This window comes from Diceros bicornis, chromosome 15 (assembly GCF_020826845.1).
Source record: "Diceros bicornis minor isolate mBicDic1 chromosome 15, mDicBic1.mat.cur, whole genome shotgun sequence".
Lineage (NCBI taxonomy): Eukaryota > Metazoa > Chordata > Mammalia > Perissodactyla > Rhinocerotidae > Diceros > Diceros bicornis.
The window spans coordinates 24212121-24237789 of record NC_080754.1 but is presented as its reverse complement, the minus strand read 5'-3'; the positions used below and the strand labels follow the sequence as shown (position 1 = coordinate 24237789).

The 25669-nt window shown below is 51.3% G+C and overlaps 1 protein-coding gene across 1 annotated transcript in view; it reads right to left on the bottom strand.

The window, feature by feature from the left end:
• Positions 1-363: 363 nt before the first annotated feature.
• The window catches only part of PDIA5 (protein disulfide isomerase family A member 5), an 88597-nt gene continuing 63291 nt past the window's right edge, over positions 364-25669 (bottom strand). Inside the window, exons 12-17 of the mRNA XM_058555926.1 lie at positions 17182-17252; positions 16495-16655; positions 12312-12442; positions 7706-7776; positions 1002-1136; positions 364-591 (exon numbers count right to left, since the gene is read on the bottom strand). Coding sequence (XP_058411909.1) covers positions 511-591; positions 1002-1136; positions 7706-7776; positions 12312-12442; positions 16495-16655; positions 17182-17252 — 650 coding nt within the window. The 3' untranslated portion in view covers positions 364-510. The remainder of the gene's footprint in view (positions 592-1001; positions 1137-7705; positions 7777-12311; positions 12443-16494; positions 16656-17181; positions 17253-25669) is intronic.

The window sequence follows — 25669 nt, the reverse complement described above, 5'->3', positions numbered from 1 at the left end:
TGAGTTCCAGGAAAACACACCAAGACCGAAACCACAATGACCCAGAAAAAGCTAATGCTTGGCTACCATGTGCTTCAGCATCCCATCTTCACTGATCATCTTAAATGTATTATTTCCTCTCAATACCAGCCATTTTCCAACAGGATATTTTGTGGTCTGATTTCCCTGTTCTGCTCTCCAACGACTGATAGGGGCCAGCACCCTGTGCCATCCTCACCGGCCCGCCCGCCCGCATCTCTTCTGTGCAGACACGACACTGGAGTGTGGCTCTCGACCTCCCAGAAGAGGACGAGCAATGAGGGAGAACACGAGTATCCATCTTTGCTAGTACGGGCTCCGTGGAAATAATCCATACTACCAAACAATTGGTTTAATTTTATTTCAAAATTGTACAAAATGGCCATAAGCGGCTATAAAAAACTTTGTCTTCAGAACACGTGAAAATTCAGAAAGAACAACAAAACAGGTATCATTCACAGTGTAATGGAAAAGATTTGTCTGAGGCAGAAATTACAACTCTTCCTTCTTCTTCCCCAGTCTTTCATGGTCTCCCTCCCGGAGGGTTCGAATAAAACTGGTAAATCCCAATTCCTGTAGGAAAGAGAGATAGAGAAGAAAGGAACTTTCACCCCTGATCAGGAGGTGCACTCTCTCCCTCACTCCTCTTCCCTGACCCTCTAGTGCTCGCTCCTCTGGACAGGGGGCGGGAAGAACCGGTAGGGGCAGCTGGCGAATGCGGGAGGGTCTGCTCGGCTACAGAGAAGCCCTGAGATGTGTGCGAGGAAACTCCCACATCTCGGAAGCAACCCCGGCTCTGAGGACAGGACTTGTGTGACAACCCCTCGGGGCTCTCTTCCAGCCAGGCGCAGAGCCCTGTGTTCTCAGCTCTGCCGGGCCAGCTGCCGTCTGTGGTTTCTGGGAAGCGTCCTCTGCTGCCCCCTCAGTGGCTGTTCCCCTGCCCACCAGCAGAAAGAGCTCAGTGCACACTCTCCCCAGCTTACCGTCCGATCGCCTTCATACTTTTCTGCAAACTTCCCATAGTGGTAGTACTGGAAAGTGGGGTAGGCCTTGACGGCCTCCTGCTGACACAGGTCCTGGTTCTTATCCTTGACGCAGTCAACAGCAGCACAGGCAATCTACGGGCCCAAGAAAGGGAGGGTCAGCACAGGGTGTCTCCGGTCTGAGAGCTGAGGCCTGGATCCTCCGCACACAGACTGTGCTCCTGGCCCACGTCATGTGCTTCCTGTGATCTTTCTCCCCAAGAGCAGGTGAGCTGAACCAAAAGCATCCCCAGCTCAGAGTTCCCATGAGACTGGTGGTGCCTGTTTCTAATTTCCAAGGCAGATGGGTAAAGTTAGGGGACTCAGCTTGGAGTGCCCTCAGCCTACCCTTTAAAATCAAGAGTATAATGACCATAAGGGAAATTATGACTTGAAAGCCTCTGTAAACACCACAGGTTTTGTGATGCTTTCTGTGAGGCACTGTGGGACTCATTCATTTATCAACTGATATTCCTGAACATCTGTTTGGGGAGGTGGTGTAGTACCAATGTTAAGAACAAGAGCTTTGGGCCGGCCCTGTGGCTTGGTAGTTAAGTGCGCGCGCTGCGATGCTGGTGGCCCGGGTTCGGATCCCGGGTGCGCATCGAGGCACCACTTCTCCGTTCATCCTGAGGCCGAGTCCCACATACAGCAACTAGAAGGATGTGCAGCTACGACATACAACTACCCACTGGGGCTTTGGGGGGAAAAAATAAAATAAATAAAATCTTAAAAAAAAAAAAAAAAAGAACAAGAGCTTTGAGGTCAAGTCTCCTAAGTGCAAATCTTGGTTTGGCTGCATATTAAGACTTAAGGAAAATTACCTAGCCTCTGGGTGCCTCAATTTCCTTGTGTGTAAAATGGGGATAATAATAATACTTAGATTGTCAGGACAGTATGAAGACTGAGAGAATTCAGGTGAGGTGAATTGGCACAGGACCTGGGACACGGCTAGTGGTCGGTAATGCTAGCTGCTGGTATAATCACTCCTCCCGGCCCCACACAAGCTCTGTCCTCGACAGGAGCTCAGTGTCTAGTCAGGGAGTTGGAGAAAGAGATGATCCCAAGACATGACAGAAGGTATAATGGAGGTGGCCCACAGTACCAAGAGAGCCCAGGGGAGCGGCGCAAAGGCACTCTCGCACGGTTTGCCACCTGAGCCAAGGCCTGGAGGAGGAGGAGGCGGAGGAGAAGGAAGTTCCAGCCAGGGGAGCACATTCCAGAAACCGGGAAAGAGTTCAGCATGACTAAAGCAAACAGAGTTTCTGGGCAGAAAGAGGTTCCTAAATTGGCCGTTGGCCTCTTCTTGCCCATCTAACAAATTCCACACATTGGGTAGTTTTTCCTTATTATTTACCTTTCTTTCAAAATAAGAGGCTATCAAGCAGACACAGGGAACTTTTTCCTTGTTGAGGGTCACGAAGCAGGGAAGGAGGGGACAGTGTCGATTAACGGCAATATGTAACCAAAAAAGCATTACAGGAGAGGGGAGGGCAGATTCTGATGAGGGGCAGCATTTATCCAAGTCCTGCCATGTGCCAAGCCTGTTCTAGGTGCCAGGGGTACAGTGGTGACCTTGACAAAGCCAGTCATGGAGCAACTGCCATTCTCACTGCGGGAAGGGGGTTAACAGACACAAGTGAGATCATGGTAGAGCCCAGTGAATACTCTGAAGAAATTAACAGAGTGATTCGCTAAGACGATGGCCAGAGGGGCTCTTCTGCCAGGATGGCCAAGGAGGCCTTTCCGAGGAGATCATGTTTGATCTGAGACCTGTGTGAGGAGAAGGCAGCCAGCCGTGTGAAGGCCCAAGGAAAGAGCACCCGAACAGAAGGACCAGCCCAGGTCAGGACCCGAGAGAGGAATGTGTGTGCTGTCTCTAAGGGTCAGGCCCATTAAGGAAGCCAGACTGAACTATTACCACGCTTGAAGTTTAAAACTGTTGAACGGGGGCCGGCCCCGTGGCTTAGCGGTTAAGTGCGCGCGCTCCGCTGCTGGCGGCCCGGGTTCGGATCCCGGGCGCGCACCGACGCACAGCTTCTCCAGCCATGCTGAGGCCGCGTCCCACATACATCAACTAGAAGGATGTGCAGCTATGACATACAACTATCTACTGGGGCTTTGGGGGGAAAACCTTAAATAAAAAAAAAAACAAAAAAAAAACTGTTGAACGACCACAATTCACACAGTCCGTGGGCCGCCAGTTATTCACATGTGGCTGGGGGTCCCCTTTCGGGTAGGAGAGCCCTGCAGGCCACCAGCAGTCACGCTTACTGGTCACTCACCTTGTGCCCAGGTGAGCGGGGCCTCTGTTCTGTGCGCAGCAGGACTAACCGAGTGAAGAGCGAGGCACGGCCTGCACTCTAGTCACCAGTGGGCCCCCTGCCCTCCCCCACCGCCCTCCCCCTTCCCTTCTACCTCGTCAGCTATATAACATTCTATACAGTAAGACTTCTTGGAGCCGAGTTTGCAAACTCACTGCACACGATCCATATCTGGCTCTCAGTCCTGTTCTATTTGGCCCACACGGAATTAAAAATAAATACATAAATCTGAATTAGCTGCCAACATAGAAAAAGAGCCAGAAGATTTTATTTAAAAGTTTGGCTCTCCAGCTTCTCTTTAAAAGCCAGCTTTGATGGCACCTGCCCTGCATTCCCACAGGCAACACCTGGCTGGAGCAGAGGGGCAACTGTCTCCTTCAGGCAGGTTCAACTTGCCATTCGCCAGTGTCCACATGGAGCCCAAATCACTGGGCTGGCAGGCTGGTCCCTGCAGGCTTCTGAGAATCCCAGCTCACCCTCGAAAGTGCTTTCTGAATTATTTACACATGAGCCAGATGCTCCTCTGGCAGTGCTCAGGGTTCTGTTTCTCGGGGCAGGCACTGAGCAGCCCGGCCCAGAGGAGATCAGCAGCCAAGGGCACTCCACATCCGGCCTCGGCCGGGGGCCAAGGCTCCTCTGCTACGTGTGAAAGTGTTTGATGAGCGTTGCTCCAGGCTGCTGCTCTCCCTGCATCGCTTTAAATTACGAATTTAATTTGTATACAGGCCCCGGAGCTGTGGGAAATGTAGTGTATGGTTTTATAAATTGACTAAATTAAAAATGTGTACTTCTTCTGAATCACCTAAACGAGCTGCCAGCCGCATACACAGAGTGCTACTCCTGGCTGCAAAGGCTCATCCGTGCTCAGGGTCTATAGGAGAGGAGACGAGTGCGGCCTCTCTAAAGGAAGTGGCTTAGACTCTTTGGAAAGAAGGCAGCAAATATACCTCATCTATCCCATTTCCCCTGTCTAAACGCCTGCCCCCTTACACCCACTCAAGATCTGACAAACTTGCTCGCAGCACCGAATGCACACCTCTAACTTCTAGATTTGGTCCACAGTGGTTGGCTGTCGGTGCCCATCTGTGTCCCCTTGGCCCAACACCTGCCACTGGCACCTGCAACTCCTGGCTGCAGGGAGCTAGAAGTAAGGCCAACAATGGATGGGGCTCGAGGACGCGTCCCCCTGGCTTCCTCGACCTTCAAGTGGGACGACTCTGTCCCCAGTGAGGTCTCCAGAGACTGAGCCTCAGGTACCCACCCAGTAACCTGCTCATTAACACACCTGCTCTGCTCCCTTCCCTGTCCAGTCTCCCTTCCTCCATCCCCTCCGCTGCATCCTGAGACCACCTCCCAAATAAAACCCCTGCATGTGAGTCCCAGGTTCCAGTCAGCTTCTGGGAGAACTTGGACAATGCCTGTTTGTTTGACTCTGTGGTGCCCCTCTCCAGCTGGGCTAGTCATTTAACCTAAGACTCAATCTCCTCAGCTGTAAAACGGGAGAGTCATAATACCTAGGTGATTAAGCTACTGCGAGGACGACATGACATAACGCTTTCAAAGTGTTAGTGGAAGAAGAGCTCTCAGGAAATATCAACTGTCACTGTTCCTTCATTTAGTCCACATTCACAGAGGTCTCAGGTGTCAGGGTTGTGGGGAAGTTGAGGACAAGTAAGGTCCCTACCCTCAAGGAGCTTTCCCTTCTGCTGGGCAGATAGCTTTGTAAACACAGGGGACTATATGCAACACGGCCCGAGTTCCGGCAGCCTCGTGGGCCAGTCACAGAGCAGGGGCTCCAGATGGCCTTCACACCTGGCCAAGGGCTGCACTGCTGGCCCTGGCCTGCCCCAGGCTGGGACACCTTGATGTGCAGTCAGAAACGAGCCCCACCGTGCCAGCCCAGGGATCCTGACTCCTGCCTGCGCCCCCCAGCCTTCCACCTCAGATCCTTGTCCTCCACGGCCTCTGCCATCACGCCAGCCGTTCCAACACTAACGGCGTGCAGCCCCTTCTCCACCCAGCATGTCAACCGCTCAAGTCCCCCAGTAAGCCCCTGGGAGTGGGTGGAGGCTCCCCAGCTAAAATACGAGCTGCCTCATGCAGCTTTATTGATTCAGTAAAATAAATCTCTGCTGGAGCTAATATTGACTTTGGCTATGAAAATGGAAGTGCATGACCAACTGCATATTGATCGGGGAAGGAACAGGGACCGGCTTCTGGTGGAAAAAAATACAATTCTGACTAAGAAGTGGCAGCATGGGGTGTCAGGGAGAACTGGGAGTCAGGAGACCAGTGCTGGCTGTCAATGACCTCCTGGGCATATCAGGGCAAGGGACACAGCTCCTCTCTGGCCCCGATGCCTCCTGAGTAGAAGGAGAGGGCTGGGCAGGCCAGTAGTCCCCAAACCCCCGTCTGTGGCCAGCACAAGAGCCAGCTCTTAAAAATCACACATTCCTGGAACCACCCCCAGAGGCTCTGATCTGACACTTCTAGGATGGCACCCAGCAATCGGGGCACCAGTAACTTCAGTCTCCCAGGCTGGAGAGACACATTGCCTCCCTGCTGTTACTAAGAGCCACCTCCAGGAGCCCCAGTCCTGCCAGTTGCCTGGGACAGAAGGTAAAGTGTGTTCCTGAAAACAAGTGAGGGTGATCCCCGGCTTGTAATAAAGGAAGTTGGAAGGAAGGACAGAGGGAGTAACAGGGACAGAGAGAATGACTCCAAGAAAGGGCCAGCAACATTATTGGCCCAAGTTAAGACAATTAAGCACAGGCATATCAGTGTCTCAGAGAAGGAGGGGGTCTCCATGGACAAGGGGCCCCTGTGCATCATGGAGGGGAACAGGGAAGAGGAGGGCACAGCCAACAGGGCCTCGTTGGGCCTGATGTGATCCCTTCACAGACCCTGAGCAGCCGGGGGGTGGTGGGGGAGGGGCAAGGAGCCCCCACACCTGAGCCATCTCCCGTCTGTCCACAGCTCCAAGTGTTCTAGGTAGGGGTGATGAGAGCCAACGCACAGTGACTGCCAGTCCAGTCCTGGCTCCGGGTAGTAAAGGCCTCCCCACACCAACGCCCAGACTGTGAGGGAGCCCCATGGGGACTGGCAGCCTGGGCGATGCTGGACCTCCCTGTCGTGTGCACAGGCCTGGGGCAGCAGAAGGGGGCAGGGTGGTGAGGGAGACAGAAGACGGGAAGCCCCTCCTGCCATGCCCCTCTCAATGCAGGCAAAGCGGCAGGCAGAGGAGAAAACTGCTGCTGGTCCCTATACTCCCTCTGGGCGGGGTGAGGGTGCCTCAAGAACACAGCCAGGGCTCGTGGGTGACAACGGGACTCCCCACGTCCAAGGAAGGGAGAGGTCTTGGGGTCTGAGTTCCCAGTTTGTCCCTGCTCTCCACGTGTGCCTGTGTCCCAGCCCAGCTTCCTCTGACTTGCCGTCCCTCACGGCTCTCACCACCCCACCTCTGCCACTCCCGCAGGGCAGATTCAAGGCGGTCCTGGCATGTGTATCCAGCCTGCCTGGCTGCGCCTAAGGATTCCGCCCAGGAAAACAAGGCACCATGGCAGAGACGCATGAGACTTCGGGTCTGGGTGTGTGTGGGCGCGTTTCTGGGGCCTGTCGGGGGAGAGGTTCCTATGCCCGAGTCTTAGGCTGGGAAGAGTCTTTGCGGTCACCTAGACCCGCACCCCAACTTTAGAGAGAAGGGAACTCGAGGCCTGGAGAGTTGATATGACTTCTCCCAGGTCATACATTTAGCAGCAGCCAAGGTGTGCCAGCCTGAATTCCGGGGTCTTCTCCCTGCCACACAACCCCTCAGCCCGAGTCACACACTGCCCTCACCCAGTGGCGGCCTGCACTGCCTGGGGTCCCCTCCCCACACCCTAATCCAATCTGCAGCTCTATCTTGTTAATTTTATGCTTCATCGGTTGGCAGCTGCAGGAGCCTTTCACTTAGGGATGAGGCTCCACAGACGCGGCCCTGCTCTCCTCCACCGTGGCTGCCCACAGTTGACTTTTGTTAGATTTTTTTATTTGTATTTTTAATTATGTAAGTAATGCATGACTACAAATCCTACTGTAAAAAGGTTCAAGCACTAAAAAAAATAAACAGATGATCCCTTTATCATCCCCCTCCTCTATGGAAGGGCTGTAACGGTTCAGTGTACCCTTTTTAGTTGATTTTGCAGCATAAATTCAGCCTGCTCTAACCTGCCTTGTGAAAAGAATGTCCTGGTCTCCGCAGAACCTATTTGGAAAGGGGACTGAATGGAAGGGAGGAAGGTACGGAAATCGGTGCAGGGCAAAGCTGGAGGCAACACAAGAGATGAAGAGGGGTATCCTTACCTTTCGGTCATCTTTGAAGACGTCAGCTGTGGCAGTGAAGTGTGGAATGACCTTCTTACAGTGTGGGCACCCTGCATGAGAGAAGAAGGAGAGAGCACGATAGAATGTTGCACACACCAGGGAGGCTGCAGAGCCAGGCCCCTCCTAGAGCCTCCAGACAGACCTTTCTAGGAGCTTCTCTCCACCCAACAGACTGTGAGGGTTCACCTGACTCTCATTCCCCACTCACTCCACTGTCAGAGTCCATGCATCAACACTGCCACTCAAATCACTGACTTGCCGTCCGCTGTCAGCATGAGGGCTTTGTAGGTGTCCCTCCAGCAAGTGTCGGTTCCAGTCCTGCCCGAGACCTCCCATCCTACACCCTCCCATCAAACACACAGCCTAAGAGGCTGGGGGTAGGGGAGATGGAGACAGCGGTCTTGCTCTGCAAGCTCCTTCCAAAGAAGGCTGCCCTGGGGCTGGTAAGAGCCTGATCCGGGTGCAGAGGGAGCTTTGTGCTTGGTAAAGGAGGATGTGTGCTCAGGATTCTCTGGGCCTGTTACGGAGCCCAGTGCCAATGGTAGATCTTTCCATTTCATGACTGAGAAAGCAGGATGGGAAGGTGGGGGGCCTGAGCTCCCGCTGCTCATGCTTCCCTCCTAACTCCCACATTCCCAGCACCCCCACCCCAGACTGGGTGGCCAAACCAGGCCTCAGGTCCTCATGCCGTCCTTCCACCCGTCGCTCTACAAGCAACACGAACCTCAGATCCAGGAATGGGAAATCCAAGGTCATGCTAAGAGAAGGACAAGCTGTAGGAGTCCCCATGCTTCTCGGCCTGGGTGCCTGACCCAGGGAAGAGGCCCACCAGAGTGGGCAGGGACCTGTGAGTCTGGAGGCCTAGATGTGACAGCAGTGCATGCGCCATCCTGTCTCTCTTGTTCCATGTGTCACCCTGAGCCCCTCCAGCTCTGACGACAGCGTCTCAGGCATGGGCTGGCCCAGACTTGCTTTCTTGGCCCTTCCCTCAATTTTAGCAGATCAAAACCCAAGCCCACCTCCTCTGTCAAATATTCCCCAGATACTGGGGAACACAACTGCCAAGAGAACAGAACTGCTTTGAGGGGAGAGTTTCCCTGACCTTGGTAATTAATTCTGATCTAAACACAGGTGGGAGAGGCCAAATGCCCCGTGGGGAGACCTGGCTCCAGCCAACTTCCTGAAAAACAGCCGGGCCAGGCCTCCTGTGGCCTTGGGAAAGCCAAGACGGGGAACAGAGATGGTTTTGCTCATCTGCTTTCTCTCTTTTTAAAATAAGATAATCATCACTGGCATTTGAAAGGGTTTTGTGAAGCCAAATTAAGGCTAAGCTACAACTATAATCTGAATTTAGCGCTTGAGCTGGTTCCTGAGATGGGCAGGACCACCCATACGGCCTGAACAGTGTGGGCAGTGATGGTGAGGGGGCTTAAGGGGATTTTCCCAACATCTGATGCAAGAGTAGAGAAGAGACTGGGCTGGTTATGGGTTATACCAGAACTAAATGAGACAGTGCCTAGCACAGCCTAACTCAGAGACGATACCAATAGATGATTTTTTAATTGCCTCAATGGCAATTGCAAGAATACTTCACTAATTTGACCAACCAGAGAGAAGAATAGGTCAAATTCACAAAAATTTCATACTATAAAGGAATGATGGTATATAGTTTTCAAGACATATAAAGAACACAGGTGCTGGTTGACAAGGCTAGTCAAAGCCTCCCCTGCGGCACCCAGAGGCACATGGATGCCCACTAACAGCCTTAGTTTGACCGGAAATAAGCCGCCCCCTCCCCCAAATCTGGTATCACTATTCATTTTTCCTTTCTAACCCCTTTGCTTACTGACAGTATAAAGGTAACTGTCAGCCTAGTGCAAATTCCTATTACCATCAGTTTAAAGTATTTAAGTCTTGAATTAATGGCCTTCTGGTGCATCTAATGTTCTCATTATCCAAAAGAAAGAGCACGGCAGATGAATAACCAGAGGGGAGGCTGCTCTAGAAAGAGCATGGAGATGTTTCCAAGAGGTGTCAGGTGGGCCAAAGAGGCAGGATTGTTTAGTTTGAGCTCTTTAAAAAAAGGCACCACCTCTGTGTAGCAGGAAACCAAAGAAGCCTCCCAGAGAAACAAAAACTGAGGACAGGACAGAAAATTCCAAGTCTAAAGACTCAGCCAAGCTGGCCTAATAAGAAGGGCAGTCACCATGACCAGACCATTCAGAGCAGACGGGGCTTGGAATAGGACAGAACAATGAAACACCAGGAGGAAGATCTGTGCAGAAACTGGGGAAGTGGGATGGGAGGGAGGTGGGATGGGGTAGGAATGTGGGGGGAGGAGAAATGGGGGAGGGATATGAGGGGAGGAGAGATGGCGGGAGGGATGGGGGGGTTGGCTTTTGCTTTTTACTTTATACCTGCCTTTATCAGGTGTCTGACCCGTCTGTACTATTTAGATTCTTTATACAAAAATAAGTATACACTTTATACTACATATTACAAATAAGTATATATATATATATATTTTTTTTTTGTGAGGAGATCAGCCCTGAGCTAACATCCGCCAATCCTCCTGTTTTTTGCTGAGGAAGACGGCCCTGGGCTAACATCTGTGCCCATCTTCCTCCACTTTATATGGGACGCCGCCACAGCATGGCTTACCAAGCGGTGCGTCGGTGCGCGCCCGGGATCCGAACCAGCGAACCCCGGGCCGCCGCAGTGGAGCGCGCGCACTTAACCGCTTGCGCCACCGGGCCGGCCCCAAGTATATATTATTTTTATCATTGAAAAAATTAAAAAGACTGTCTTTGGATAGTCCCCCCAACCCCTTAACCCAATGATGAGCATGTCTTAGGAGTCTGGAGCAGAGTTCAGGGACAGGAAAGTGCAGTCAGGGAGATGGGACTCTCTGGTGCAAAGCCCTTTGCCAAAAACTGACTTGCTCAGTGACACGGCCCCAAATGGACTGTGTCTAGAGTTATTTCTTGCCAGAGTAGATTGTGAGGCCTTTGAGGCCTGGCAGGGACTATGCCTCCTTCCCTTGTATCCTGGGCCCAGATCACGACCCAGCACACAGCTGTTATTTGAGGGAAGGAGAGAGGAAGGTCGTTAGCACCTTGCAGGGATAGAGTCCCCATCCCATTCCCTGGGGATTTAGGAACCTTCTGCCCCAGCAGCCACTGGGGCCTTGCTGTCTATCACGAAGGCCCCTTGGTAAGGAAGGGTCTGGAAAGGCTGAGGGAATGCCAGGTTTGGCTGGGGTCCAGAGGTCTGGGGGGAGAGAGGGGCATTTCCGGGGGAAAGTATTTAGTCTGGACTTGCTCAAGTCCACCCAGTGGTTCATCAAGGACTCCTACTTCCATGGCCAGATTCTCACTCATTGCTGAGAAAGCTCTTACTCTCTGAATCATGTCTGTGACAAAAAGAGAGCACCAGACCAGGCTGCGGGAAGGATGCTGTCATTAACTTGCTACAAGGCCTTGGGCAAGTCAGCATCTCCTCGGCCTCAGTCCTGCACCCCCACTCTGCCCTGAAGGAAGACGTTAACCTCTGAAAATCCACCCAGTCTTCTAGCAAACTCCTAGGATGGATGAGGACAGCGAGAAGCTCCGCAAGGAACTGGTAGGATGTATTAGCTGCTTGAGGGCGGGGTCTGAGGCTCGGTGATGGTGGGGCCAGGAGGCCACCCCTCTGACAGTGAGAGCTGAGGAGAAACATTACGGATCATCGACACTTGGAAAGTGGGGGCAGGAGGGGCGCAAACAGGAGGGTTGGCTACAACCCAGTGGGTTTATGACTAGACGGAGGTGCCTGGCTTCTCTGCAGAGCAAAGCTTTATTATCCGCACTCCATTAAGCTGAGCTGTAACCTGGGGGAGGGAGACAAGAAAAACAGAGGAGTGGGAATTCAAGAGCCTTTCCTTTTAAGTATCAATTAACACCTTCACAATGGGAATACACAGAAACCCGAGGTCACCAACACCAAAGTTAGCAGACTAACGTGTCACCTCCTCAACTTAAGCTCTGACTAAAACGAGGACGGCAGGGGAGGATCACGGGCGAGCTCGGAGCAAACGTGAGTGTGCCTTTACCAGAGCTTCAAAGCCGCCTGGGAAGGTCACGGACAGGGCCCGGGCTCGGGGCGCTCAGGAAGACAAGGGAGCAGAGGCCTAAATGGGACGGCTAAATTCCAAGTTGCTCAGTTCCAAGGCTTAAAGGTGAAGTCACGCCTGAGGGATGGAGAGGTCTAAGGAGTGGAAGGCAGTGGCCAGGTGGGAGGCAGGCAGCCAGCAGATTCCAGGGACACGAGGAGACTGAACAATGATACGGCAGGTCCCTACCACAAACAGGAGCAGAGGGCTTTAGGAATGACGTGGGAAATGCTCCCCAGAAAGAGGGAGAGAAGCTGACAGAGCTGATAGAAGGAGCCCTGGACTTTGAAGGACCTCAGCCTGGAATCAAATCGTCTCATAGCAGAGACGAGCCCAGAGTTGACCTGTGGCTGCCCTGGTCCCCGGGGGGCTCTTCTTGGTTTGGTTGGGCCCAGCCCTCTACCGCCGTCTTTGGTGAGCACCCCAGCTACTTACAAGGGGCATAGAACATGACCAAGGTGTGTTTCTTCTTCTTCAGAGTCTCCCGGAAGTTGTCCCCCACCAGATGCAACACGCTGGTCTGCTGCTCTTCCCAAGTGGGCTCTGGGGGTGGGGGGGCCTCGGGGCTGCAGGAAGCGGGGGCGGAGGGGAGACAGTCAGAAGGAGGCCCATGGACAGGCAAGCACTTGCACCCCCATCCCCCAACCACTCAAGGGAGCACCCGAGAGGACATTTATATCCTTCCTAAAATTTCATTTTAAAACCTCAGTTTAAACACAAACAAATCTGTACCATCAGCAAAGACATTCTGATTCCCTCTGAGGAGCCTACTGAGAAGGCATTTTGTGAAGTTGTGGAAGGCCTGAGCCCCCTTCAGGGCAGGGCAGCCTCTCCAGGTGTGGGCCCTCACCTCTTCGCCTCCAGTATAGAAGCTCCTCCACCTGGGTGACCCCGCCCCTTCCCACTGCCTTCTGGGACCCTAAAGGACTGTCCTTATCTTCTGCTCCTGAGACTTTGTCCTGGTGGAGAGAGCATGGGCCAAGGAGTACAAATCCAGCAGTGTGACCTTAGGTAAGTTACTAAATCCCTCTGAGCTTCCATTTTCTGTTCTGTTAAATGAGGAAAATGATACCTACTTTCTGGGATCCTTATGAAGGCAGAAACAGTGTATGTAAAGCACCTCATCAGTCAAGCCGCTAATAGTTGCTGAGAGCCTAGAGGCTCTAATAAATGACAGCGTTCAATCAGTGTGTATACTTTCTCAGTCTCTTCCCGTTCTCTGGCTCCCTCCACTCTGCCTCACTCAAGTATAGATCTCCAGGGTCTTTTAAAAGCCTTTGCTGCCCTTGCCGCCCTCTCTACAACCCCACTTCTCTCTCTTGTCTGAGAAGGGTCTCTGGGGAGTGGTCTGCACCCAGTGCTGCCACATCCTCCCCCTGCACTCTCCCCCTCAGCCAGCCACGCAGATGACTCTCACTTTCCGGAAGCCCTTTCTACCAGGCGCCTTCCCCACCTTTCCGCCAGCCCTCTCTGTTCTTCTGGTTCTGTCTCCGAGCCCCTGCAGTTCTCAGAAGATTGCACCCATCTGCACGGCTTCCATGACCCCATGGCTGAGGGGATGGACTTGAGCCCTGACCTTTCATCCAAGCCCCCATTTCCGGGTGTTTTTCAGTATTCCCACCTGGAGGTCCCACTGTCACCCCAATCCCAACAAGACTTAGAACATATCACTCTCCCCCCTCCTTCACACCTCCCAAATCAGCTCCCCAACTTCTCCATTGTGGTTAACGGCACCCCTGCTCTCCTGACCCAGACGGGCCCCTCCCGGCCTCCCTGTCTTCCTTACTTTTCTTGGTCCTCCAGGTCTCCTGTCATAAACCCTGGCTCCGTGGCTGACACTGCCTACCTGACCTTTCTGCTCTGCCCGCTCCCTGGATCCCACCTCCCCAGGATGGCACATCTCAGTCACCCGCAGCGTGGCCGCCTGTGCACAAGCCTGGACACACCATCACCTCACCAATGCCGTCTGCTCACTCTGCTTCCAGGTGCCAAGCCTCAACTCTCCGTCTCAGAGCCATCTGCCATTCACGCTCCACCTGAAGCATTCCTTCTAAGCTCCCAAAAGAACTGCTATTTGTCCCTGGGCAAGGCCCTTAACCTCTCTGAATCTAAGTTTCTTCATCAAGGAAACAGGAATAAAAACTCTGCCCTCAGTAGGATCTGAGGATGGAATGGGGCAACAGATGTAAAAGCATTCTGCAAGGGCTGGGAAGGTACTACCACTTACACGGTGCTACTGTCTGCTACAGCTCCACGTGACCTGGCATCAATAATAAAAACACCTTCCCTTCTTTGAGTATTTCCACACTGTGCACCATGCTATGCACAACAGTCTAGTTTAACTCTCTAGACAATTCTATGGGAAAAGTATTGTCTCCATTCTACAGATGGGAAACCGGGCCTTAGCAGGGTCAAGTAAACAGCTCAGGGTCACGACCTGAGCGCAGTCTCCCCGAGTCCAAAGTCCATGCTCTTACCTTTCTTTGGTGTCAGCACGGCGACTACACACAGAAAGGAAAGAGACCCTCCGTGCTTACTATTGGTGTCCAGTCTCTGGAGCAGGGATTAGCAACGATTAAGACTCCTGAGTCCCTCGGCTCTCTAACCACAAGTGCAAGCACCATGGACCCTGCCTGAACCCTCACCCCACTCAACCCTTCCCAGTGAACCAGGCCTGGCACCAGAGTGAGGCTGGAGAGGCGGGTATGAACAGCAACCTGGTTCAGACACCAAAAGGCCCAGGGCAGAGAGCACCTTGTCCCTTTTGGAGGTGAACCATTACTCTCCTCTGGTCCCTAAGAAAAGGCCTGGCAACTCTTAGAATCCCCCACAGTGATGAGCAGGACAAAGTAGAAGGAGCTGAGACCAGGACCTCGCCAGCCCACTCACCTCTTGCCAGAGGCCTCTCCTGAACTTACGAGTAACTTTGCTCCCATCCCGTAAGCTGGTGTTTCTCAAGACGCTATGGCTGAGGGTCCCATTCACACTTCCTGAATTAAAGCTTCGGAGACAACAGCCCCAGAATCTGCACTTTAAATAAGCACCTCGGGCTGGCCCCGTGGCTTAGCGGTTAAAGTGCGTGCACTCCGCCGCTGGCGGCCCGGGTTCGGATCCCGGGCGTGCACCGACGCACCGCTTCTCCGGCCATGCTGAGGCCGCGTCCCACATACAGCAACTAGAAGGATGTGCAGCTATGACATACGACTATCTACTGGGGCTTTGGGGGAAAAATAAATAAATAAATAAAATTATAAAAAAAAAAAAGACTACATATTAAATAAATAAATAAGCACTCCAATGCCAGGTGACACTTATGTACATCCAAGTTTGAGGACCGATGTCCTAACAAAGTAACCAATCTAGACGTGGTTATTTTGCACCATTCTGATGTCACTTTGTGACTCTATAAAGTCTTGGTTCTCACATGGGCATCATTACACCATGTACCAGGGACCTCTGCAAAGGCCAGGACATGTCTTCTTTTACTTTATCTTCTCCCAGTGCTGAAAGGAGGAAATATTCTCGAATATTCAAGTCATGTGTGAGTGTGCTTGTCTGTGTGTGTGTGTGTGTTGGGGGGTATGTAGGCAGGAGAAAGGCTCCTCAACTGTGTCCTAACAATTTCTGCCTCTCAAGCAAGGCCCAGGGCTTCCTCCACTTTCCAGGGCGTCTTCATGACGGCCCAGTTAGTCCCCTCACGGGAAGAGGAAATGCTAACTGCAGGCTCCAAAGTCCTTGGGCCAGTAATCTCGAGGCTACTCAGGTTCTCTGGACTTGCAGGCTGTTATGGGCTGAATTGTATCCCCCCCAATTCATATGTTGAAGCCCTAACCCCAGTACCTCAGAATGTGACTGTGTTTGGAGATAGGGTCTTTAGAGAGGTAAGTGAGTTAAAACGACATCATTAGGGTGGGGCCCTAACCCCAATCTTACTGGTGTCCTTTTAAGAAAGGAGATGGACACTCACAGAGGGAAGGCCATGTGAGACACAAGGAGAAGATGGCCGGGGAGAGAGGCCTCAGAAGAAACCAACCCTGCTGACATCTTATCTTGGATTTCAGGTCTTCAGAATTGCGAGAAAATAAACTTCTGCTGTTAAACCACCCAGTCTGTGTTACTTGTTGTGGCAGCCCTAGCAAACTAATAGACAGGCGGAGGGAGCTCTTTGAAATCTTATTCTCAACCCCAGACCGCTGCAGGCTGCACTGTGGACACTACCAGAGGCCCTGTGAACCACCAGGAAACGTGAGCCTAAGAGAGTCCTGCTCTGGATGTGAAGAGCTGGGTTTTTCCCTTCCTTCAAAGGGGATGGAATAAAATGCAGGTGATGAAACCTGGGGCTAGGACACTAGGAAAGGGGCCGTCTAAAAAGAGAAACACACGGCTTCCTGGCGCTGATGAAGCTACAATCCAGAAGGACCACCAGTGACCTGCTGGACAAGGACACGTGGTCAGCACACCAGAGGTGGCTTCAGGATTGGAGAAGCCAAATCGGTCTTGGCTCCCGTGGCCCTGGGCCAAGGTCAGCGGCCCCTAAGGTTCACTTCATCTCCTCAAGGCCATCTCCAGTGGCCAACAGCCAGGAGTCAAGATGTGCTGTCAAGACCATCAGACTTACTTTCTCAACCACTCAATAAAGTTCTTCTTTGTTCTGAGCACCGGCACTGCATATTTCTCTCCATTCTTAAAATACTTCAGTGTAGGAAACTCGGAGATGTGGAATCTTTCTGCCAGGGCCTTGTTGACAGTGGCATCGACAGCTGCAAGGACACCAGAGCTCTGGGATGGGGGAGAGGCCAACCATGCATGACAGCCTCAGACGTGGTGCTGGCAGAAGAGGAGCCCAGACACCAGCCCCCAACCCACCCTGGACCCATTGGAACTTCATGGGGGGTGGCTGGACCCTGGGCTCATATATCTCAGGGAATGACGGGACACTGGCATGTCCACCATTTCTCATTTGTGGGCTGAGATGAGGCTTTTAAATCAGCCTCATCAATGAGGTTGTGTAGACTGTAGCTGTTCCCAGTAGCCAGGATCCCAGAAAAAAGAGTGACCACCTTGGGCCTCACCCCAGAGCCATGACCTGGCAGAGGGCTCCTGCGCCCATAGTCTCTCTATACCCCTCCATCCCTGGTAGGGGGCCTGCCTTCTAAGACATGTCTACTCGGGGACACAGAAGTACTGCAGACCTCTAGGACTGAGAGAGCTGCTGCGGAGGTCGGAGGGGAAAGTCGTTATAATGATTCATGTCATTGATTCTTTACAAGAGAACGGTGAGGAAAGGTTAAGGAAGGAAGCTTACGTCTGCTTCTCCATGGAGGACTTCTGCTGCACCCTCAAACTCTGGCTTCATTTTCTTACAGTGTCCACACCCTGAGGGAAGAAATCAAGAGAAATCCCATCACTCCCATGGTGATGTCCCCTGCCACCACCTCTCTAAGACAGCTGGGCCCTCTTCCCAGACACCAGTACCTGGGAGAAAAGGAGAACAAGCCCCAGCTCAGAGAAAAGAAATCTTTTGCTTAACCCATGGGGGTGATGGGGGCAAGAGGCAAAAATGAAGTAACCACATAAACAATACTGGCCATATGTGTACAGGTCCTGCATCCCATGCCCTGCTCTAAGCGCTTCATAGCCTCACGACAGCCCTACAAGGTATGAACTGACGTTATCTTCATTTCACAGATGAGAAAACTGAGGCACCGAGAGGGTGGGTGACCACTACATATGCAGCCACACGTCAGGGCTGGGCTGAAAACCCAAGCAATCTGGCTGGATGCCACAGGCAGTGTGTGCCTCCCAGCACCAGGCCACTGTCACCACCACCATCTTCTCCAAGGCAGAAGGGGGTCTGGGCCTTGAAATGGGAATAAGAGTTCACAGAAGCAAGAGTATTGGGGAAAAATGAAGTTCCAACTGTCCCCAAATGGGAGGAGGTAAGACATGACAGGCACAGGGATCTGACTCGTTTCCAAACTAATGGCATTTTCTTGGGATAAAGACGGCTTTGCCCTCTCCTTACAACCACATGAATGCAGTAAGATGTCACGAATAATAAAATTAATACACTAAAAAGGAAACAAGCGCTTCTGTAGGTGATGTGAAGACATCTGTAAATCGTTTTCGTTTTAGTAGAAAGAGTACTTTCTGCCTTCTATGGTGAGGCGGCGCTGTGGGGCAGAGAGGTCCAGACTGACTCAGGCTGCAGACCACTCTCAAGGTGACCTGGCTGTGTGGGGGCCACACATAACCAGGCTAAGCAGATAGCAGGGACATGATAGCCTTCTTGCGGAGTGACCTACTGTGTGGCAGCTGAGAGCCCCAGAATTCTACTACTGATTGTTAGGAAAAAGACAAGAAAGGAAGACAGAACAGACACATACCAGTATTATCAGAGGAGACCTCCCACACCCTTCAGAAGCCACTGAGCCACAGAAACAGCTCTCCTGCCTCCATCCGAGCACTTGGCTGAGACGCAAGTTCTGTCTCCTCCAAGGCCGTTCCTGCAGAGCTCAGCTCCAAGTGGCACCAAGACATAAACATGTCCATTCCATTCCTGCCTGTTCCCAGCTTCCCCAGTCCATGCTCACCTCGTCCTTCCCAGGGACAAGGGGCCCCACAGTGTTCCCTCCCCCCACCGATAACAGAAAATCTAAGTGATCACCGAGGTCCCAGGCCAGCGCCATCACACCCCTCCTCTGGACAGAGCGCTCTGGGGGAGCCATGAGATGACTCGGTGGAGGAAACTGTCCCTGACGGAATCTAGCCCAGGGAGTGGCTGCAATTCTCAGCTGCACCAAGAGTTGGTCCTTCTCAAATGGGCCCAAGGAAGAGGGACATCTGCAGGTCAGGGTCTGACTAGAGCCCACCAGAGATGCCCCTGAACTGTGGGGGTATCAAGGTCATCATGATATTGAAACATATGAATATTGCTTTCCAGAAATGAACATTTAGTGCTATCACAACCCATTTGTCACTTTCTAAACAATCAGGTTGTAAGAGGGTTTTTTGTTTTGTTTTGATAAATTGGCTGTTTGGAACTGAAAATGTGTTTTCCCCACAGAAACAATTTCATATACAGATCCTACACAGATTCTCAGGAGCGACCACAAAAGCCCATTGAACAGAATGTACCTGAAGCACATAGAGCACGAAGTGCTACTTCTACTTCACTGAACTGTCCACCAGATGGAAAACACGCAGCCTGCAATCCAGCTCGGAACACCAAGCTGGCCTCCCCCCGCAGACAGCGGCTCCCACATGGCAGAAGGGAGCACAGACTCCTCAGCTCAGGGTGGGACTCTGGGCCTGTCTGGGTCACTGACATCCTTGAGAATTCAACAAAAGCTTCTCCTTTCCTTCTCCCACACTGATGCACATACACTCCAAATTTATGTGTAACTTCAGAGGGATCCAGATCCCTGACTGGCTCACAGACCCCAGGTTAAGAGGCTGAGGCAGAGAAGGTCCGACTCCCAGGCAATCACCTTCCCGTGAAGGTGGGGTGGAAGAAGACGGAGCTGTCCCCACAGGTGTCTGGCTGGGGTATCCCTTCACGCCAATCCACAGTTCAGGAGTAAATGGGATACTCCAGGGAAGATTCTACTGACTTAACATGAAATAGATATTAAGACAAACATTTTTTTTGTTGTTGTTCTCACTAAAATAAAAGGAATAAATCATTCTTTGGGGCTTATGGTCAGGATGCAAAGGCTCTACAACTCTTAAAGGGACACCCCCATTCCTGACCTGCCTCTAGGCTGACAGCTCCCTGCACCCTGCCCTGAGGTGACCACGCCATTCCCCTGCTCCTAGGCTGACCTCCCCTGACTAGGGCAGAGGATGCTCACCCTGCATGAAGAGACTTCGAGAAAAGGAGGCTCAGAGGCACTCCTGCTGCTGATGGGTCTGTCACCCAAGAGTTCGGCCTGCCCTGGAGAGGAAGAGGTGAGTGGCCTGAGTCGGACTCACTTAGCCCAGGAGTGCACAAAAGAGGACATCTGGGCAGGCCTCAGGAGACCTGGGCTCAAAGCTCCACATGGCTTGGGTGGAAGGCAGGAGAGGCAGGAAGAAGATGCTCCCCTGCCACCCTCTCCCCTAAACGGAGTATGAATGGTGCTGTCAGGTCAGTGACGGCAGGGCCCAAGGTGAAGGTGCAAGCTTGGACTAGAATGGGTGGTGGGGGAGGGAAGACAAAGAAAAGCCAGCCATTGCTACTCATAAAAAACCGCTGTTTCTTTCCAAAATGTCCCAGTCAATGTGGCAGGACCCCAGAATATGAGAATTCACCTTGTACTGGGAGAGGTCTACCTTCACACCTTCCTCAGGTTCCAGCCCTTTGATGCCACTGCCCTGCTGGGGTGGCAAACAGGCTCCATATCGCCTGCCAGCCTCTATCAGTGGCAGACTGGAGATGGACTCAGACTGAGAACTGGCTCACCGGGTAGAAGAGCTGTGATCAACTCGCAATGTCTGCCATGGACACAGGAGGGGTGGCTGGAGGATGTGCCAGGAAAATGTCCAGATTCTTCAGCTTGCACTCGTGGCTCTTTCCTGAACTTCTAGCCTCATCTCCCAGGCCTCTCTCAAGTAATAAAATTGCTGGCTCTCTGCACTGGCTTCTACACACTTTATCACAGCAGCCCCACGAGACAGACAGGACAGAGCTCATTAGAGCCAGAAATAGTGGCTCTAGGAGAAGAAGTGATACACCCAGGGCCCTGGGGTCCCAGGGTCACTGTTAACAAGGAGATGGGATCAGAAGGTGGATCTTCTGGCTGTTGCTCCCGTCACTGTGTCCACATGGGCTGACCTTTTCCCTGAAGTTCTTCTGTCCCCCAGGGCCCCCCCCCTCTTCATCACAGTCCCTGCCCTGATGGACAAGGCCCCTCTATGGGGAGCCCAGCCCCAGGCTCTGGGCTCTGGCCCTGCTTTGAGTCTCTAGTTCACTCCAGCCCTACTGAACCACCTATTTCTCTTCTACTCATAAAACACTTCTTATTTATATATTTCTAGAGCATTTCATTTTGTACTGCCTTGTGACTGTTATATCACTGTCTTCTGATATTTAGGAGCAGCAAGGGCATCTTTTCAAAACATAGATCAAATTCCCTTGGTTAAAACTTCCCAATGGCTTCCCATCACAGGTAGATCAAAATCCAAATTCCTTACCATGGCCACAAACCCCACACCATCTGACCCCCTACTCTCCAACCTCAACTCAGGTCACCTTCCTCCTTCTGTTCTCCTATCACACCAAGCTCCTTTCCACCTCTGGACTCCTAATGTGCTGTTACCCTAACCACACTCTTCCTCCAGGTCTTTGCATGGCTCACCCCTTCACAGCACTCAGGCTTTAGCTCAAATTTCACTTCTCCAGAGAAATTCCACGACCATCTGACACAAAGGAGCCTCACTCCACCATGCTCTTTTCCAATATCCTGTTTATTTTCTTGAACGTACTCAAAACAGCTGGAGTCATCTGCTTACTTGTTCCCTGTCCATCCCAACTGGAACATAAGCGCCATCCAGGCCTGGCTGTCTGGCCAGCTCACCACCATGTCCCTGGTCCTGAGAATGATGCTCCACACACTTTTGAATGAATTAACCTCATGGCTAACCATGCACACAAGGTTTAACTGGACTAAATTCTTTTGGGGTAAGAGTCGTACCTTGTACCCAAATAGTAGCTAGTTTGATGAAACATCTCTATTTAGTATAACTGGCAGCCAAGCCAGTTACTGTGCACGCACCCTCCCCTCCCCACCACCATTTATATACTTCCCTACTCCTTACTAGGTCTGGAAAACAAACATTTTCAGAAATCTCCAACATCTGTGGACGTTGCTCTCAAGTTTTCCATACATGCCCTAGAGTGCTCCTGATATTGTTATGGTTTCCACTTCTAGCATCAATTCCCTCAGCTTCCTGAACAAGATACTAAGGCTAAGCAATAAACTTCTGTAAACAGATTTTACGACGAGGAGAGTGGCCAGGCCCCGAGGAGGAGAAAGGTCTGGCCAAACAAACATCTCTCTTGCTGGCACCTGCCTGTCCTAGGGAGCTGTGAGTGATGGACGGTGCCTGCCTTGACCTGGGCCTGGCCTTCAGGATGTCCTGGCTGTGTGGGCTGCGGGAAAGCCAGAGGAAGAGGGTTAGATGCGGGAGCAGGACTCCAGGCCACTGCATTTTAGTGTCCCAATTGTGATTTGACAGGTCTTTAAGTTTTTTTTTTTTTTTTAAAGATTTTATTTATTTTTTTCTCCCCAAAGCCCCAGTAGATAGTTGTATGTCACAGCTGCACATTCTTTTAGTTGCTGTATGTGGGACTCGGCCTCAGGATGGACGGAGAAGTGGTGCCTCGGTGCGCGCCCGGGATCCGAACCCGGGCCACCAGCATCGGAGCGCGCGCACTTAACCACCAAGCCACGGGGCCGGCCCAGGTCATTAAGTTTTACTGCCACACTTCCTTGTTGGGTTTTTATCATCTGCGTAAGTGCGCTTACGCCGATTTTCATGACCTGGCACAGAGGCTGCCCATCAACTCCTTGATCATACTCTTCTGGCTGTGGAATGTTGGCCTCCCGTCAACCCCAAGCCTTAAGATTCCTCTGGATTCCATTAACTTCAATTACACCTATGATTTTATTACAGACCAGCTATGGAGACTTTCCCAGATCCTGGAACCAGAATTTTCCAGGGGATCAGATTAACCTGGAAAGCTCCCTGGTACCTGGGACTCTAGAGGAGCCTGGATTTTCCTATTGAAACTCCTGCTGCCTTGCCTGGGACCTGGCTTGGGGCAGGGAGGTGGGGCTCCTACAGATGCTAATAGAAACAGTGATGTTTTAACATTGTGACGGGCCCCCACAGACCTCAGGGCTCTTCCGAGGCTTCCAGCTGTGTACACACCACGGCTGACTCGTGGACACTCACAGACACTCTGGGGCAGACTCACAGGCTGATGGCGGCCTCTAGCCAGCACACAGCCCTCTTCTTGTGCAAAGAGAGAGTGGGGCTTTTTTTATTCCTTGTAAAATGTGGATAACAAGCTTCTACATTTTTTCTTCCAGGCTTCTACCCTAAGGAAATAATCTGACATGTGGACAAATATTTATGCATGAAAATGTGCTCTGCAGCATGATTTATAATTGGGAAATATGGTAAACAACTAGAAGCTTCAGCACTACGGCACTGGTTAAGTAATTTATGGTGCCATTATACAATGGAATATTATGTGACCACAAAAAGCATGCATAAAAAAGGATTTTTAATAACACAAGAAAATACTTACAAGATGTTAAGAAAAATGTAAAGGAAAAAGATGCATGGAAAAAAGGACTTAAATAAAATTAAATTACTTCCTCCCACCTGGCACAACAAACAAATGAAAAATCTAGATGAATTAAAGAACAAGATGAAAAAACAAAAATATTATAACAAAATACAGGGCACTATTTTTATATCCTAGGGGTGGATTTCCCATGCAACCCACGAATCCCACAGGTCAGGATGGGGAAAGGCAGGTTTGCAGAAGGCTCACTGGTGAGGCTGTGGCCTCTAGGACTGCCCGGGTTTTAATCCTCGCTCTCCCTTTTTGGCTATGTGACCTCTGGCAAGTTTCTTAACTTCTTGGGGCCTCCCTTTCCTAACCTGTAAAATGGGGATAATCATGATATTTACTTCCCAGGGTTTGTTGTGAAGATTAAATAAGTTAACATATGGAAAGTGCTTAGAACAATGCCTGATCCATAGTAAGTGCTCAATAAACATTCTGGCTCTTATTCGACCACAAAAAATGTAAAGCTTTTGTACAATGAAAGGGCACCATAAGAAAGTTAAAGCAAGCAGCAGACTAAGAACATCTGGAACACAGAAAACAGATAAAGATTAATATCCATAAATACAGAGTTTTAGGTCAAGAAGACAAACCACCCAGTAGAAAAACAGGCAAAGGGGGTCAACAGGTAGTTCACAGAATAAACACGGAAGGCTGATTATCAGGAGAAAGGAGGCTCAACTTCCCTGGAGGCCAGGGAGCTGTGGACAAGCTGCCCTTTCGCCCAGTTTAGCAGGAATATAAAAGGCTGATAGTACCACGGCTGGTGAGGCGGCAGGCTCCATCACACGCTGCCAGTGCGGCCAAGCCTTTCCGGAGGGAAGCTGGCAGTGCCTATCAAAGTTTGAGCACACTGACCCCATAGCTCAGCAACTTCACTTTCAGGAATTAGTCATAAATATTTAGACACATTCCCAAGTACATATGTTTACAAATGCTCACTGCATTGTATGGATAGTCAAAGACTGGAGACAAATGTGCATCAACTGGGGAATGGTTTAAAATCTCTGGCATATCTAAATCATAAAATACTATTCAGTGGTTAAAAATTCAGATGGATATGTAGATGTAAATGCATCTACATTTACACGAAAATATCTTCAAGACCTACCGGTGAGTGAAAAACAGCAAATTACAGAAAAATGGACAGGGAATGAGATTATTTATGTAAAAAAACAAAAAACAAAACCCTGTTTTTTAGGTAGAAGCACAGGAGGAGGAAGATACACCAACTGTTAGCAGTGGTCAACCCTGGGAAGGGGGACGGGGTGGGGAGCGGGACTTCCACTGTCTGCACTATATTCTCATGTATATTCTCATGTTCACTGCCAATAACAAGAATGTTGTTAATATTATTCTTAAATTATTTGTGCAATTAAAAAAAAAAGTGACTGCACAAAGGAGTTTTATGGCATGATGGTTACACAAATCTACACGTGTCAGAAAAAAATTTAACTGTATGTTAATTTAAAAAATAAAAGTTAAAAACAAGGGGAAAAGAAAAAGAATCTAGAAGGAATGATGCCAAAAAGTGAAAAGTAATTGTTTCTGGATAATGGGATTATAGGCAGTTTTTTCCTTAATCATTTGTATTTCTTTGTTCCTTCTAGATTTTCGACAAAGATCACATATTACTTGAGGATAAGACAGAAATGAAGTAAGCAGCAGAAAGTCTGGAGTCTGACAGGGACCTGCCACTGAATCCAGAGAGACAGCCCAGCTCCTGGAAGGCAGGTGGGGCCCAGCAGCCTCCAGCACACACCTGCTGGTAGCGAATTGTGGGGAAGAAAGCGTCTCATCCCGGGCCTGCTGCCAAGGAAAGGGGCAGACGGAGCAGGGCGGACGGGCAGGGCTGGGCCCTATAGCCTTGGGGAAGGGGTGGCAAGGGCGTGCTCTGCTTCCCAGCAGCTTCTTTCTTTGTCTCCCTGCATGCCCCTCAGCACCCACACGGGAGAGGACCCCTCCCAGGGAGCCCCCGCTTTGTTCCTCCTCCCATCCCCACATAAGCGACGCTCACCGAGGCAGTGTTACGGGAGCATCGCGTCCTTCCCAGCCTAACGCCGGGCTGGAGGTACACGGAGGATGCTACTGCAGCAAAACAGACAGTGAGGAGAGAAGACAAGTGCTGTACTATCTGCCTTTTCTCACTCAGAACGCTGCAGAAAGGAACAAAAGGCACCACAGAGCAGAGCAGGAACAGTCAGTGTCCTGCTGCCATGCCTTTTTTGGACACCATCTCTGTCCTCTGCAGGATCAAAGAGCTGGGCCTGGTGCTGCAGCCTCCTGCACCCCGGCCAGAACCCACACTGAGGGCCAGATGGATGACAAAAGGGGAGGGGCTGAGCGATGGAGAGGCTGCCCCCAGGGCCACGGGCCCAGACTCTGTCCATGCACTGCACGGTGCACACTCCTTTCAGGGCCCACTGCTCACACTGCACTCAGACTGTCCTCC